Here is a 16,366-nt window from a genome sequence, read left to right as displayed (position 1 = left end):
GTATAATCACCTGAAAATAAGAATCTTTTCGTTACCTTAGAATGAGCTTTTATACCTACATAGACAGCAGGTCCCCACACTGCATCATATGGAGGAATACAACTTTTTTCTTGACCTTTTGTTTAATCCAGTCTTTTTGTTATTGTGTCTCACCAAGTCTCACTCAAGGAGAAGTTGTTGTGGAAATCAGCTAAATATTCAGCCATGACTTAGAAAATCTTCTATCAGACCTTCATCAGAGCGTACATGATTCAATAATTCAATAAACCACTGGAGATAATACATAATCTAATAATCAGAGTCAGACAGTGTGAACAAAAATACTTTATTTTTCACAAAAAAAACATTTATTAAAATGAAAATATATATGAGAGACAAAATAAACACACCTTTTCTAAATCAAAGCTTCACACAGAAACATCCTGATGCTGTTTCAGTAGAAATCAGTCACAACAAATAAAAATATAAAAGTAAAGAGACAGAAACAGGCAAAACCAGGAGACTAGTAGGAATTTATTTATTATACAGAAATCCATAATATGTTTTTTAAAAAATAAGTCGTATTAGTTGCTCTATTTTGACAGTTGTGACTAAATTTGTAGTTTCAACTCAAAAAACTTTAACAAACAGAAAATTTACAAATACACAAATTTTGTGTCTAATAGATAAATATATATATACTGTATATTTTTACTAAACTGTAATTAATCACATTGAGACATGCTCCTGTTGAAGAATCTTTCAGCCTTGTTTCTCTGTTTGGTCACAACATTCACACCTTCAACCATAAAACCCAGTTTATCCAAATGTCTCTAAAACAAAAACATTAAAAAAAAAAAGAATCATCACCGTCACAGCAGAGACCACAGAGAAATCAAAATAAGTTGAATAAATCAGCCTGGACTTGTATCATCCTGAGTGTTTTCTCAAATACCTGATCGAAGAGGAATATTTATAAAATATTAAATTATTAAATGTTTAATACATAACCTTTTGTGAACGTCAGTGTCTGAGCTGGTGACACAATATTCAAATGTTAGAAATCTAATTTTGGAATGAGAGAAGTCAATTTTGAAAAGCAAAAATTTATTTGACATCAACTCAAAGAATTAAAAGAAAAAGCAGGAATTCAATAAATAAATTATTTACTGTGATCATCAGTCTTTCAAACATGCATTTATCATTCATTCAAACATAGCTTAATGTACGGAAGCTCATTCCTGCCAGGAAAAAAAAAAAAAGAAATATTAGGAATGACGAAAACATGGCGTAGATTTGGGTATGGATGATAGGGAAATATCACTACCAATGATTTTACTGATCTCAAGCAATCTTGCCCTGTTTTCTGCAAAAAATGGGTTATTATGATAAAGAGTGAGAGAGCAGGATATGGGGGATACTCGACTTGATTATCTGGCAACCCTCAACTCCGCAGCAGCCCCCCAGTAGTAGAGTCAGTGATGAATGAATCTAATGCTTTTAGTATTTACAGTTTAAATGTTCTAAACATGACAGTGTTGAAAATGTGTACACTGGACAAAACTAACGTCATATTTAAATTTCAGGTGTTGCTAGTTAACAGACATGATGTTTAATTAAAGAACGTTATTACTGGAGGTTGAGACTTCAGGTTGTTTTTAAAGAATTATTATTATTATTGTTATTATTATTATTATTATTAGGAGAAATATTTATATAGTTCTGATATCGTAGTGAGAGATCGACCCATAAGTTCAAGAGTTGAATAAAAAATAATACAAGTAGAAGATGTCGAGATGATTGAAAGATATAAATCAACAAACTGAAAGGAGCAAAGAGGTTTGAAGATGTCTGACAGCAGATAATTGATTTAAAGGGGCGGCATATTACCTACAAATCATTTGACATTTATTTTCTTATAGTAGTTATTCTGCAAATAAATCATAAGTCAATTTTAAATTTTCATTTTTGTCTCATATTTACCGTACGTCAATAAAATAAAATGTAAAATCTCTAGTTAACATCAGAGAACACCTCTTATTAAATGAATTGTCCCTACCAAAGATGAAACCAAATGTACGCTCTTGGACAAAAATTAAATAAAAAATACTCATGGCATGTAAAAATGATGACATAATTCTTGATTTATTTAAATTAATTCAGTCATTTAATCATTTGAGCTTGCTAAGTCAAAATTTTAACTGATCACATAACTTTTACTTAGAAGCTCATATTTTTGATGGTGTACCTCATAATTTTGGCTCATGATGAGTATGTTTATTTTTACAATTCCTAACTTTTTCCTGGCAGAACCAGTCTTCCATACACAGCAACTGGAACATTTCTCTGTACAGTTTTGAATTTCATTCACATTTAAGCTGAAAAACACTGATCTGAAACATAAAACAAATATTCACATCAAACATCGCAGCACTCAAGAGTCAAAGTTAAGAACAGGCTTGTGTTTTCTAAGTGACCTTTTTTGTAGTTTTCCGGCTGTTTTTTGTGTTTCTTGGTGCTGCTTTGAAAAGTGCTATAACATTTTTTTGTAGCATCAACATCTTTCATTCACTCACATAGCGACAGACTTTCAGCTTAACCTTCATCTTCATCCTCCTCCTCACAGCAGGCAGGATATGGAAACCTTTGTGGTGGAGTAGGGGACGGATTCTGTTGTCGGACAAACAAGTTCATCTGGATCATTTACTGCATCATCATTGTACATCATTTCATTCCCAACAGCACAAACATTTTACCTTTAACTTTTTACCTTTCTAAATGTAAATATTAGTTTGTTTATTAATTAGTTTCCTGCTACAGAAGGAATTAATTTAAGCTGAAAATCAGTATTTCAAAGTCATATAAATGTATTTTCTACATATGGGCTTCTAATACATGAAATTAAAATTAATATTTGCTAATTTTTTTAATATAAATTTTATTTATTTTTCTGCAGTGATAACACCCTCTACATTATTTTTCTCCATGTTGTGTGAGTGTTTTCTTACAAACTGATGATGTCGGCACTGTAATTTGATTGGTGCAACATCTGTAGAGAGTGCTGCAGTTACAGGGATGCATGTGCCTATGAGTTTTCTCTTATTATAATTATTTTCCATCACCACACAAATAAACATAAACCAAAAGATGAAGCGTGTTCCTGGAGTTTACTGTCCATACTCTAGGACAAATTGGCCCTACTAGAACACTTGCTTTTTAGAAGTTCCACATTTTAATATTTAAAAGTAAGACAACTGTTACTTTTTATCACACAGAAAACAACTTTTTGTTCCTGAGTCTCACCTCTGTCCTTCAGCGTTGCGATGTACGCATGGATGAACTCTTTCTCTCTGCTGTCCTTCTTCACCTCCTCCTCCTTCTGCTCTTTCCACTTCCTCCTCTCGTTCTTCTCTTTCTTCTTCTTCTCCTCTTCTTCCTTCTTCTTCTTCTTCTCTTTACTCGTATCGTTGTCATATAATCGGATAAACCTGCCGGGGAACATTAGAGAGAGTTTCTATCTACACTTTACCTGAGATCACCTGAGGTTTGGGTCTTAACTTAAATCCATATACGTCTCTGATCTGTGCTAAATTTATTGACATGATGAGACCGAGAACAGTCTGACAAAACCAACGTTTGTATCTTTAATTATTGTTAGTTTAGAAAACTTTTTGTCTCAATTAATGAACAAAGGTTTAATGTGGTGTTCCACAAGGTTCCATTCTGGGTCCTTTACACTTACGTTCTTACATGCTACCACCAGTGGTGGAAAGTAACTACATACAATTGTGAGGTACTTGTACTTTACTTGAGTAAATAATTGAGTAAAGCAGTAATTTCATGCTGCTTTATACCTCTACTCCATTAGATTTTAGAGATTTAAAAAATTCTTTTTACTTCCCTACATTTATTTGACAGCTATAGTTGTTATTTTTCAGATTAAGATTTGTTGTAAAACATACATTAATACAACACATTAAACCAGTTGTTCACAACCTTTGACAAAAAGTCTGTGTCTGGTTTGGACAAAAAGAGGTAAAACTCAACAATAAAAAAAATCAAAGATTAGAGAAAAAATCCAAACACTGAAAACAGATTTGTGTATCAGAACTTTGTTTTTTCTTCTTTCCTCTCCCATTAATCATCTCACGACCCCTCAGATTTATCTGCTGACCCTTTGGAGGGCCCCGACCCCTAGGTTGGGAACCACTGGACTAATCCAGCAGCTACAACAGTAACATGCTGCTCTAACACTGATACATCAACCTCATAATACTTGTGTGCTTTTACTGCAGTAGGATTTTTACTGCAGGACTTGTAACACTAAACTCTATGAAAAACATAATCGCTCCCCCTTCATTGACTTAAAACTCCATTTCTAACATGAATGGATGTTTTAATGTTGTGATACATCATTTTTGTCATAAACCTTCCCTTTAATAGTTTTAGTGTTTTTAGCTGTTTGTCCCTGATGCAACACTCAGTTTCTCAGATTCTGTAAGAGCTCCTGTGACAGTGTAGTTTGCGTACTTGATGTCGGGGCCGCTGCACAGTCTGGTCGGGATGCACCTGAGCTCATCGCCGCTGACAACGACCATCTTGAGTGTGGGGATGTCGCTGAGAGATTGAGGAAGGTACGACAGGTTGTTCTTATGGACGAACAGAGTGACCAAGTTCTCCAATCTGACAGAGAGACACAAATATTTTTAATTTATGTGTACACTTATTGATCTTACTATTGATTTTCAGCATTTTTGTAGAACCTGTAGTGTTCTAATATATCTGACGTGAATATCAGTTCTATTACACTACCTCACTAATCAGTTACCCATCAATGCAGCAGATCAGTCCGATTGGAATCAGATTACAAGTAGAGATGACCTCATCAGTTACCTGTCCATGTCTTGTGGCAGGTCGGTCAGACCGTTGTGGCTCAGGTCCAGCAGCTGCAGGTTGTGCATCCTCAGAGCACAGATGGGGATCGACACAAACTTGTTTTCCGCTATGTCCAGGTGAACCAACTTCTTCAGATCGCTAAGCTGCAGCCAGACAGCACAGTATGACATCATCAACATGGTGACATCATGACAGCAAAAACCAAAACTGACCCCCTACTCTGACAGAATAAACACTGATCAACAAAATGAGGCACATTATAGATTACTGTTAAAATTAGGAGTTGTGTTGAAGGAACAATTGAGTTTTGTTTTTAAGTCATGTTTAATTACCTAAAACTTTTTGAAACTACCAAACTTCTACAAATGAAGAGTCAGTCACAAAAAATTAAATCGTCTTGAGTTAATCATTCACTGTCTCTAAAGTTAAAAGTGCTAGGTGACTAAACTAGTTTCTGTTTAGTTTTTATTCATTCATCGTTTCTTTTTCTCCAGTTCACCTCAAAGGGCAGCTCCGACAGGTTGTGGTTTCCTGCGAGTAGGAGTTTCTCTAGATTTTCACAGTTTCCAAGTTCTGGAGGAACTCTGGACAGACGGTTGTAGCTGACGTTCAAATCCCTCAGCCCGGTCAGTTTACCTGCAGGCAGAGGAGACTGTTGTTTGCTTGTTGTGGCACACACGCTGATTGAGGAAACAATGGTAAACTGAAAAAATAAGTTAAATATGTCAGAGGGAGTTAAGATACACTGAATTCGAGCAGCTTAAACCTATCAGGTTTCCTCAGGTAGGCTGAGAATCAAATCTATGTTTAATCCTCACCGATCTCAGGTGGCAGCTCTGCGATGGCATTTTTGGGAATTTCGAGCACAGTGAGCTGGGTGAACAGAGCCGTGTAGTCAGGCAGCTTGCAGATCTTTGTCTCTGTGACGTGCCACTCCTTCAGGTAGGTCATCCATTGCAGCTCCTTGGGGAACTCCTGCAAGAATATTCATTTATTATCATTTATTTTCTTACAGACGAACATTGTGTAAATCTCTGCCAAACAGGCAGTTAACAGAGAGCTGATGAAACATCTTCAGTCATTTTTATCTAGAGGAAAGAGCTATTAGCTGTTAGCTGAACCTGTTAGCTTACCGTCCATTGTTCTCCATTCAGCTGGAAGATAAGCTTGCTCTGATCTGGATCCTTCTGATCCTGTTGGTGTATCTGATCTTTCTGTATCTGCTCTGCCTCTGACAGATCTAACAACAACATAAACAAATACACAACATCATCAGCAAATACAGAAACACAACAGCACATCATCAACAAATACAGATACACAACAGCACATCATCAGCAAATACAGATACACAACAGCACATCATCAGCAAATACAGATACACAACAGCACATCATCAACAAATACAGATACACAACAATGCATCATCAGCAAATACAGATACACAACAGCACATCATCAGCAAATACATACACACAACAACGAATCATCAGCAAATATAGCAGTATTTACCTGTGTATGGCTGTATATGCGTCAGTGTAGATCTCTCCAGGTAATTATGCAGCAGATTCAGTTCACTGGCTTTCAGTTTCTTACAGTAGATACGATACTGCCACTGCTGATCGATCCTATAGACAGACGAACAGACAGGCAGACACGTTAATTGCATGTCTTCAGCATCACATTGATGTCATATCAGATTTCACCTCCAGCTGACTGGAAGTTCCTGTTCATTATCCAAACTCGTGACCTTTCTGCTCCCTGCAAACCAAATGCCAACTTGCTGTCACTGTTCTACCACAACACTGATATTGCGTTATAAATAGTCGTCTATGTTCATATTACTAAAATCAGCCCTGACTCACAGTTTATGACTAACAACACTCAGCTGTGTGTGAGGTTAAAGACGTTCAGTTTTTCTATGCCACAGTGTCAGAGCTGATGCACTGCTGACCGTCTGAGAGGAACTTTTACCAACAGCAAAACAAATGTTTTAGCTGCCCTCTACTCATGTTTGTGTTTTTCTTCTTGTTGTTTTCTTCTCTGTGCAGAAAGATTAATGTGCAGAGTTTGTTTTAAAAGTTTCTCTGAGCTCACCTTAAATCTCAATTTAACACCTGGATGTACCTTCAGGATTTGTGACATCACAACCAGATGGAGCCAATCGTGGACCAGTATGCAACTTACACAAGTGTGATGTGGAAATTCTAAGATTCCAGTGCACAAACACTGAGAATGGACTTCACTATGATGGAGGAAACATCTGGTGTCCAGCAGTTCAACTTGTGAAACTAAAAATATTTCCATATTCATATTCACAATAAAACATCATCAGCAACTACAGATACACAACAATACACCTGTATATTAGTCATATTTTCATAGATTCTGGATTTTCCAATGAGGAAGAAGGAGTAGATATAATTTTAAGAATTTTTATCAAGGTAATTGAACTTTTTTGAGGAAAAAACATGCAAATTATTATTAGAAGCAGAGTGTTTTTATATGAATGTCTTAAAACAAGTCTTGGGAGAAGATTTAATATGGGAATTTGCAAAAATTAAGTTTTTGCCATAAAAAAATTACTAAACTATTTAATATTCATATTACTAGGATAGGTAATTTGTCCTCAAAAGACACTGAATGAACTTTAATTACTTGTGCTGCTCACTGCCAGATGAGACAAGACAGTTTAAGCTTCCCTTTAAGGCAAAAATGAATCACCAGAAAGTTGCCCTTTAAGCTGTGTTGAAATTTTAAAATTGCTGTGGTAAAATTTACAGAGTTGCGACATTTCACTTTGACAGCCGTCAATCAGTGCAGTAGGTTGATGGTGTCATCGTCTTACTTGGCGAGAGCGCTCTGCTCTTTCCTCTCCTGCTCCTTCTTCTGTCTCTGTCTGTATTTCTTCACCCGGACCTCCCAGATCCCTCGGATCAGAGAGAGATCGTAGACCGGGACGTCCATCTTCCTCTCCAAAACCATCTCTGCTGCTGGAGAGAGGAAGGAGGAAGAGGAGGAAGAGGAGGAGGAGGAGTGGATCATCAATAGAAGACCATTTCAACCATTATAACATCTTGCAATCGCAAAACTGTTTATGTCTTAATAACAAGATAACTAATATTCATTGAAACATTTTTATTCATGAAAATAAATCAGACACACAGAGAAACAGAACAACAACAACAACAACAGATACATGACTAAACTCCAACCAAACTATGGGGCCTATTAGGCCATTTGATTCAACCAGGCCAGGAGATTTGATCATATACAACAAAACAAAAGGTTAAATGCTCCTTTCAGTACTATGGATACTCAGCCAGACGTGCCAGAACACTTGATGTCATTCTTGCAAGTCATTATTTAATTCAGCTCTATAATAATATACTAATATTGAATAGAAAATAATCACAATCTGCAATAGCACATCATAAAGATAAATAGGCTATAGTATATGCCCTTTTGTCTGCTTTGATGATGGACTTCTTGTCTTCTTTTTATGTTTTCCTGTGGAGGGGTCATCCGCGGCGTGTCGCCCAGCTGTTACTCACATTGTCACATGATCGTGAGTGCTGACAGTGAAAATCCATTTCACTGTTGTTTGCACTAATGACTGTTCTCACGTTGCAGCACTTCATTTTAAATAGCCTATTTTTATTTTAGATATTTCATATGGTCTATGTGTGAAGCAGCATAAATCACTGTGAGGGGGATAAATTTGGGATAAAAATAACTCAGCAGAAGCAGGGATATATAGATCAGAGGGGGGGGGGGGGGGGGTCCCCACCATCCCCTCTGGCACCCTGAGGATATTTAACATGAACACAGTGTTTGTATTTGTTAATACGAGCTGTGCTGTCAGTTATTTCCTCCCAGACTTTTAAAAAGCTTATACATTTTTTTTTTTACTGTATTTTTTAAAGTTTTTGTTGACATTGTCAGAAAGGTGATAATTCTACTTTATGTTTATTATTGAAGTCATAGTGAGTGGTGGTGGTGTACTGGTTTGCCCCCCTTGGGGTGGACAAATTATCAGGATGGACCTTATATAAATCTAATATTAGGACTATAATATTAAGAACATTTCTCAATCATAAACAAAAAGTAGAGTTATCACCTTTCTGACAATGTCAACAAAAAAACGAAAATGTATAAGCTTCATAAAAGTAGATTTTATAGCAGAGCTGTTGTGTTGGGTTGCACAAGTGTTCCTAATAAAGTGCTCGCTGAGTGTACATGTAAACATATTGTGTTTGTTGTAAGGTTTAGTTTTTAACTCAGTGTGTATAGCAAAGGACATTTTTACACATTTTGACTGTTAATATCATTAACACTGGAACCTATTTTATGTCCAAATTAACTCATTGATGTGTTAAAATTTGACACAGTTTGTCTTAGTTTTAACATCCTTTCTAAGATTATAATAATGAAAAAGCCAAAGATCAATTAACAAATACACTTTACAATCAATGAAAAGCCGTTATAAATAAACAGGTCAAACAATGAACAGCCACAAAATACCTGAGGAGTTTAAATCGTTATATGTGATGATTCATTGCTGTATCTGACATGAAAAAGCTTCCATACATCCATCCATTTACAAGACGTGAAAAAATATATAAACAAGAAATGAAAAAGCTTCCACAGTAGAGGTGTTCCCCACAATCAAGATCTCAAGTTTATCATTTCAAGTGTCGAGATAATGAGATAATGACATCGTTATCTGAGGATACTAATCAAAACTAATAACAATTGCATGAAAATCACGAAAAAACAGTAAATTTATTAGTTGGTTTCTGTTCGGTTTGTTTGTTTGTCCTGGTTCTGATGGTTGTTCCAGGGTTCATGTGCGAGTGCTTTCATCTGGTTTACATCTAAATTAATATGTATATCGATTGTTAGTCATGTGTAACTGGATGATCTCCACAGTTGAGTTTGCTGAACTGCTCATATAAACTTGAGGTGAATTAACGAGGAGGCAGATCTGCAGACTGGAGCTCAGACTTGTCTCTGGTCTCCAGGTGTATTTGGTGTCTGAGCGTCTCTCTGACCTAAATGCAGCAGTGAGACTCATCACTCAGCATGACATTAAAATGACAAACACGACCGCTGCTGGAGGCTGTCGACGTCACTCACGTTCTGACGCGTCTGCCAACATCAGAGCAAAGTTCACGCTCGAAAATATGAAAATGTGTTTGAATGCTAGAAAGCTAGAAAAAAGGGAACATTATTATAGAATATTATCATAAGATATTCTCAGTTTACAGCACGTATGAGTGTTTAGCTCACAGTTATTTTACTCAGAAGACAAACAGGAGGAAACAGGATGCTGGTCAGCACAACAGTAAAATATGAAACCACCACAGCAACTGTTAACGTTTGCTAGAACACCATCAGGGAGCCTGACAACGAGCCCAAACATCCAGACAGAGTCATAAAGAACGATCTTCAGCAACAACAAGAAGAAGAACACAGAGTTTAGTTTGATTTCTTGGGACATAATAATTGTAATGGATTATAAAATTGATCCAAAATGAATAAAACAAAGTTATCACGTCTCATTGTTGTAATTTTTGCGCAAAGACTTTTGTATTCAAAAGTATTTTGTTCAGGTAATATGTATACAAGTACATTTCACTGTAATTACATATATCATTTTTACAGTTGATGGAGGGAGGAACCTGTTTAGCTGCCTGGTCCTGATTCCTCCACCAACCTACCTCTCATTCTGCCTAATCACCCAGTTTATAGATCAACCTGCCCACTTTCACTGTCCTCTGCCGGTTTATCATGTTGTCCTCTTTCTTTCTTGTATCAGCTCCTCTACTTCTATTTATCCTGCTACCTGTGCTTTTGACCTGCCTGCCTGTCTTCCTCCCCGGACCCGTTTGCCTGTTGCCCATCTGTATCCCTGTTTTTGAACATTTATTTACTAAAGCCCCTTTTCATTCAACCTGTCCTGCCCAACCAGCAGCTGACAGACTGACTCCTGTTCAAAAGGCCTCAACTTCTCTCCAGAAATATCGAGTCAATCATTGTTTTCAATGAGTCATCATGGTCTCAATCTCTAAATTCAGACCCTCTAATAAGTCTGATGTCTTCCAGCAGCCACAACAGCAACATGCTGCTCTAATGATGTCATATATAATAATATATCAGTCAGAGGGACCAAACCACTACTTTTACTGCAATACTTTAACTACATCAAGCTCATAATACTTATGTACTTTTACTGTAGGAGGATTTTTCATGCAGGATTTTTACTTGTAATGGAGTATTTTACATTGTAGTAGTACTTTTACTGCAGTAAATGATCTGAATACTTCTTCCACAGCTGGTAAATTGTAATATGTTATGATGTACATATTGACGTGTTAGCATGTTTGATATGACGACGATACTGAAGGATGGAAGAACTCCTATAAATCCTCTCTTACTGTTTATCTGTTGACTGAAACACAAACATCTTCTTGCTGTTTATGAAACAACTTTTTTTTGTAAAGTCAAAGTCATATTTCATGTTCCAGTTTTTCTGTCCCTGTATGTATGATGTCTGATTGTTAACATGCGAATCCAGTCCAACAACAACAAATATCCATATGTGATCTTACCTGAGTGTCTCTGCTAATGTCCTGCTGTCTGTTCACGTTCACCAGCTTGTTTACTGAGACTGGACACTGTGTGTGTGTGTGTGTGTGTGTGTGTGTGTGTGTGTGTGTGCGTGTGACACAACATACTATTTTTACCAGCAGAGATCTGATTCCTGCTGTGTGTCACATGACGCCTACTCACAGATGGGAATTTATTTGGATTGATGACATCATTCTTCTTTTTCATGCAAAACTTGATCAGATAATGATGATTGAATAAAAGAGCCTACAGCCACGTTAACACGCTCACTATTATAATATCAACATGCTGATGTTTGGCAGGTGTTAATATGTTACACACTAAGAATCACTGGTTTCAAATTTCACCCAGTTTAGGTAAATAAAGCACCAACACATCATCAGGTTAACTTTAGCACACACAACAAGCTTTAGGTAAAAACTCTCACAAATGTTTTGTTTCTTGTATAAAATGATGTGCGTATGAATATTCAGAAGATAGTGAATAATTGAATAAGTTTTGCAAACTTCACATCATGGGATCATTAAAGCATTTAACATAACTTGAACATGATTTTTAGTCTCATTTCTGAATCTCACATCAACCTGTGTAGTTATTGATATGGGCTGAACACACCGCAATGATTATAATTAATAAAGATTTATTATTTTATGATATTTCTCATGAGTCAACAGCATCAGGGGTCCATTACAAAACCTTTACTGGGATCTTCGTACGCTCTGAATGTAAACTAGATGTTCATAAACCATATTTTGTTGAAGTTTGGCCATTTTTTCTTTTCCTGCATCAACACCAGCTGAGATAAACATCATCATGTTTTGTGTGCGGTCTCTTCTGTGACCCAACCAGCCCACGAACCACATCTGGAAGTTCAACTTCCCTCCTGTTCCTGCTGCGACTGCAGTGTGAGTCCCGGAGCCGAGCCAACTGTCAATCACAGCTGTCAATCAACGCCCACACATCATACTATTCAAATCTTATTAACAGAGCAATAATTTCCAAAATGACCACCAGCACACTTATAGAGCGTGAATTTAGAGATTGAGACCATAATAATAAAGTTATTAGTAGTAGTAGTAGTAGTAGTAGTAGTAGTAGTAGTAGTAGTAGTAGTAGTAGTATAATGACTCATTGACTTAATATTTCTGAGAGCAGTTGAGGCTTTATGAATGGGACCCAGTTGGAGCAGCTGGCGACTGTCAGTGGAACTTTAAGATACTTCAGACTGAAGGCGTGGTGGATGCTGATTGGTTCGTCCTCTGATGACCACGAATGTTTGAACCAAATTGAATGATGATCCATCCAGCAGTTGTTGAGACACTTCACTAAAAACAACAACCTCATGGTGGCGCCAGTTTATTCCATTCTAAACTAGTTTGAGATGATCAATCATAAATTAGAGCAATTTACTCTTTATGTATTGTCAGTTGGATATCTATATTGTTTTATCTGACTTATTCCCTTTTTAGCTTCTTTTTTATTTCCAAATTTAACACTTTTTAATTGTTTTTATATGTCTTTTTACTTGTGTTGCTTTTATATTCTGTTTTAATGCCTTTATGCTCTATGTAAAGCACTTTGAATTGCCTTGTTGTTGAAATTTCCTATACAAATAAACTTGCCTTGCCTATATATATAATAAAATGTACAAACCAGCTCTGATTGGACAATAGAAGAAAAAAAAGAAAGTATAAGTATAAAATTCTTCCCAACAGCAGCTGTGTGTGTTTCATCCAGTGCAGATCTATAAATATCCAGCTGCATGACATCCACAGTGAACACAATGTAAAGACATTTACAACGTGTGTGCTCACCTTCTTTAAATACATGGACACATACATGTTGGTATGTTTAACCTTCATGTTGAAGCAGCTCTGGATGACACACAGAACCACTCCTGACTGTAAACCCTGTCCACCCCATTAACATACATGAGGGGGGCAAAATATCAGGAACACTTTTCAATATAATATAATATAAAGTAGAATTATCATCTTTCTGACAATGTCAACAAAAACTGAAAATTTATAAACTTCATAAAAGTAGAATTTATGGCAGAGCTGTTGTGTTGGATTGCATTAGATTACACTGGTGTTCCTAGTAAAGTGCTCGTTGAGTGTATATATGTATTTATAAATTGTTATCATGATATATATATATAATATATATCTACAGTTCATATATATATATATCTATAGAAGATTTTCTGGATTTTGCGCGCTCCAAACTGAAAAGCTGATGATTTAATTTATTTGCACATTAGATGAAAATCTCTGATTTATATCTGATGTTCCTGCCATCACGAAATCATTTATATAAAACATAAATCTGATGTTTCTTCATCCTATTGTATCTCAGTTTGTCTCCTGCTGCATGGTGATGAATACAGCAGTGGAAGAAGTACTCAGATACTTTACTTATGTAAAAGTACCAATACGACAATGTAAAAATACTCCATTACAAGTAAAAGTCCTGCATGAAAAATCCTACTACAGTAAAAGTACATAAGTATTATGAGCTTGATGTAGTTAAAGTATTGCAGTAAAAGTACATAAGTATTATGAGCTTGATGTAGTTAAAGTATTGCAGTAAAAGTACATAAGTATTATGAGCTTGATGTAGTTAAAGTATTGCAGTAAAAGTAGTGGTTTGGTCCCTCTGACTGATATATTATTATATATGACATCATTAGATTATTAATAGTGAAGCATCAGTGTTAGAGCAGCATGTTACTGTTGTAGCTGCTGGAGGTGGAGCTAGTTTACACTACTTTATATACAGTTAGCTAGTTTAGTCCAGTGGTTCCCAACCTAGGGGTGGGGCCCCTCCAAAGGGTCAGCAGATAAATCTGAGGGGTGGTGAGATGATTAATGGGAGAGGAAAGAAGAAAAAACAAAGTTCTGATACACAAATCTGTTTTCAGTTTTTGGACTTTTTCTCTAATCTTTGATTTTTGCTGAAATATTGGATCATTTGAACATTTATTGAAATGAAAGCATGTGAGAAGTTTAGAGGGAAAAATCACTATTTGGTGGAGCTGTTAACAACTCATAGACATGTGAAATGTGACCCCGACTACACACTGCTTTTTGTAAGACGTCAAAAGACAAAAAGGTTGGAAACCACTGGTTTCATCTTTAACAATGTGTTGTATTTTAAAAGCTTGTTATATTATCCATTGTGTCAAATCTTCATCTGAAAAGTATCTAAAGCTGTCAAATAAATGTAGTGGAGTAGAAAGTACAATATTTCCCTCTGAAATGTAGAAAGTAGCATCACATGGAAATACTCAAGTAAAGTGCAAGTACCTCAAAATTGTAAAGTACAGTACCAGTCCAACCTGTTAGACTTCATATTTCTCAGTGCTTGAAGGTTGTAGCAGCTCGTGATTCAGCTCTTTCCTCTCTGATCTCCAGGTCAAAGGTCAGCAGCACTCAGTCTGTTGCAGTTCAGTGGTTTCTCCTCATGAGGGCGCTGCTGCACAAGCAAACAGACACAGTGACTGTTCACATGTAACTTCTCTAATGAGAGGTTTTCACGTTTTCTAAAGTAAACATTTTCAACTATGAATTATGATGATATGATTTTATTATACATTAAAATATATAACAACAATTAATCTTAACTATAAATTATGTTTTCAGCCTTCAAGTTTTTTTGTCTTGTGTTTATTTCCTGTTTCACAGCAGTAGAGGAACAAAAATCCATTAAAATCTACTAAGAGTCATTTTCCTGGTTTTCACCTGTAAGTCATAGTGCAGTTGCATATAGCAAAAAAATATATTGTAGTCATACAGCATATATAGTACAAAATAGATATGTAAACAGAGTAACAGTAAGAGTCTTGCAACCATATGATTCATTTGCTAATTAGCACTGAACACAAATTACAGCTGAGGCTGATGGGAATGTCAGTAGTTTTTCAGGAATTTGGTCATAAACCAAAGTATTGGACAAAATAAAGAGTTGATCAGATGATAGCGCTACATTAATTATGTTTACATATAATTAAATAGTTTTCCCAAAACAAAAGCACTTTGGTTAATGTTAGTGAAAGGCTCTGGTTTTGGTTAAATATTAATAAACACATCATGTCTCATGCTTCTGGTCACTGCAGACCTTTGTCAGTATTAAGCTAAGATCATGATCTTTCTCTACCCTCACCCTGCCTGGATGCTCCTGATTGGACGGTTCATGTTTCTGACCAATTTAAAGAGTTCGGTTTCGCTCCTCGTCTTCTAAACTTGCATGTTCTCTGGGGACGTGCAGCTCCGTCACTGCCAGTGATCCAATACATTAAAAATACATATGAAGCAACTGGCAATGATGCAGTGTGATTTGACACAATTTAATTCAACACGATGTGATTCGACACGATGCAAAAGATGCTGTGCAATTCAATATGGCACAGAGAGTTTGATTTTATTTCTTTAGAATACAGAAATCATAAATTGACGACAAAAGTGCCATTTTTACTTTACATATTTGTTTCTCATATTTGACCTCTTGAAAACACTTGGACCTTTCCACGTGTCTTTTGTACTGTAATGTTCTCTGTCTCCAGTTTACATGCATACGCTCTGTGACCCAAACAATTACTATCAAAATAGTTTAATAATCACCTTCGCCGACCTTTGGAACAATAATTGTAGGGCACGAGTTCCATCCGAAATGTTCTGGCAGCGCACCGCAGCTGTAGCATGCTAGCGATCTTAAAGAAACAGTTCAGAGAAGATGAATCAATCTAAATATCAAATTATTGGTCACATTTCTAAATAATAAAGACACAGGGCCTCAACTAATAATTATATATACATACGGCGGCGCTGTGTTTGTCCGCTACAATGGCGTCTACCAA

The 16,366-nt window shown here is 36.2% G+C and overlaps 1 protein-coding gene across 3 annotated transcripts; it reads right to left on the bottom strand.

Moving 5' to 3' along the window:
- Positions 1 to 336: 336 nt before the first annotated feature.
- Positions 337 to 14,985, bottom strand: lrrc2 (leucine rich repeat containing 2). Of its 3 annotated transcripts, none has more exons than XM_042420392.1 (10): positions 14,817 to 14,985; positions 7,724 to 7,868; positions 6,388 to 6,503; positions 6,009 to 6,115; positions 5,694 to 5,850; positions 5,375 to 5,511; positions 4,873 to 5,018; positions 4,510 to 4,662; positions 3,283 to 3,467; positions 337 to 2,649 (listed from the first exon to the last, which is right to left on the bottom strand). In XM_042420392.1, the coding sequence occupies exons 2-10, from the start codon at positions 7,858 to 7,860 to the stop codon at positions 2,600 to 2,602; spliced, it is 1,188 nt and encodes a 395-aa protein (XP_042276326.1). In that variant the 5' UTR covers positions 7,861 to 7,868; positions 14,817 to 14,985; the 3' UTR covers positions 337 to 2,599. The 3 variants fall into 3 exon arrangements, with proteins under 3 accessions (XP_042276326.1, XP_042276327.1, XP_042276325.1); XM_042420393.1 differs by having other exon boundaries at positions 14,849 to 14,985; XM_042420391.1 differs by lacking the exon at positions 14,817 to 14,985 and adding an exon at positions 11,490 to 11,549.
- Between the last annotated feature and the right edge of the window lie 1,381 nt (positions 14,986 to 16,366).

This window comes from Thunnus maccoyii, chromosome 9 (genome assembly GCF_910596095.1).
Source record: "Thunnus maccoyii chromosome 9, fThuMac1.1, whole genome shotgun sequence".
NCBI lineage: Eukaryota > Metazoa > Chordata > Actinopteri > Scombriformes > Scombridae > Thunnus > Thunnus maccoyii.
The sequence above is the reverse complement of the archived record's forward strand: the minus strand, read 5'-3'. Positions and strand labels throughout refer to the sequence as shown.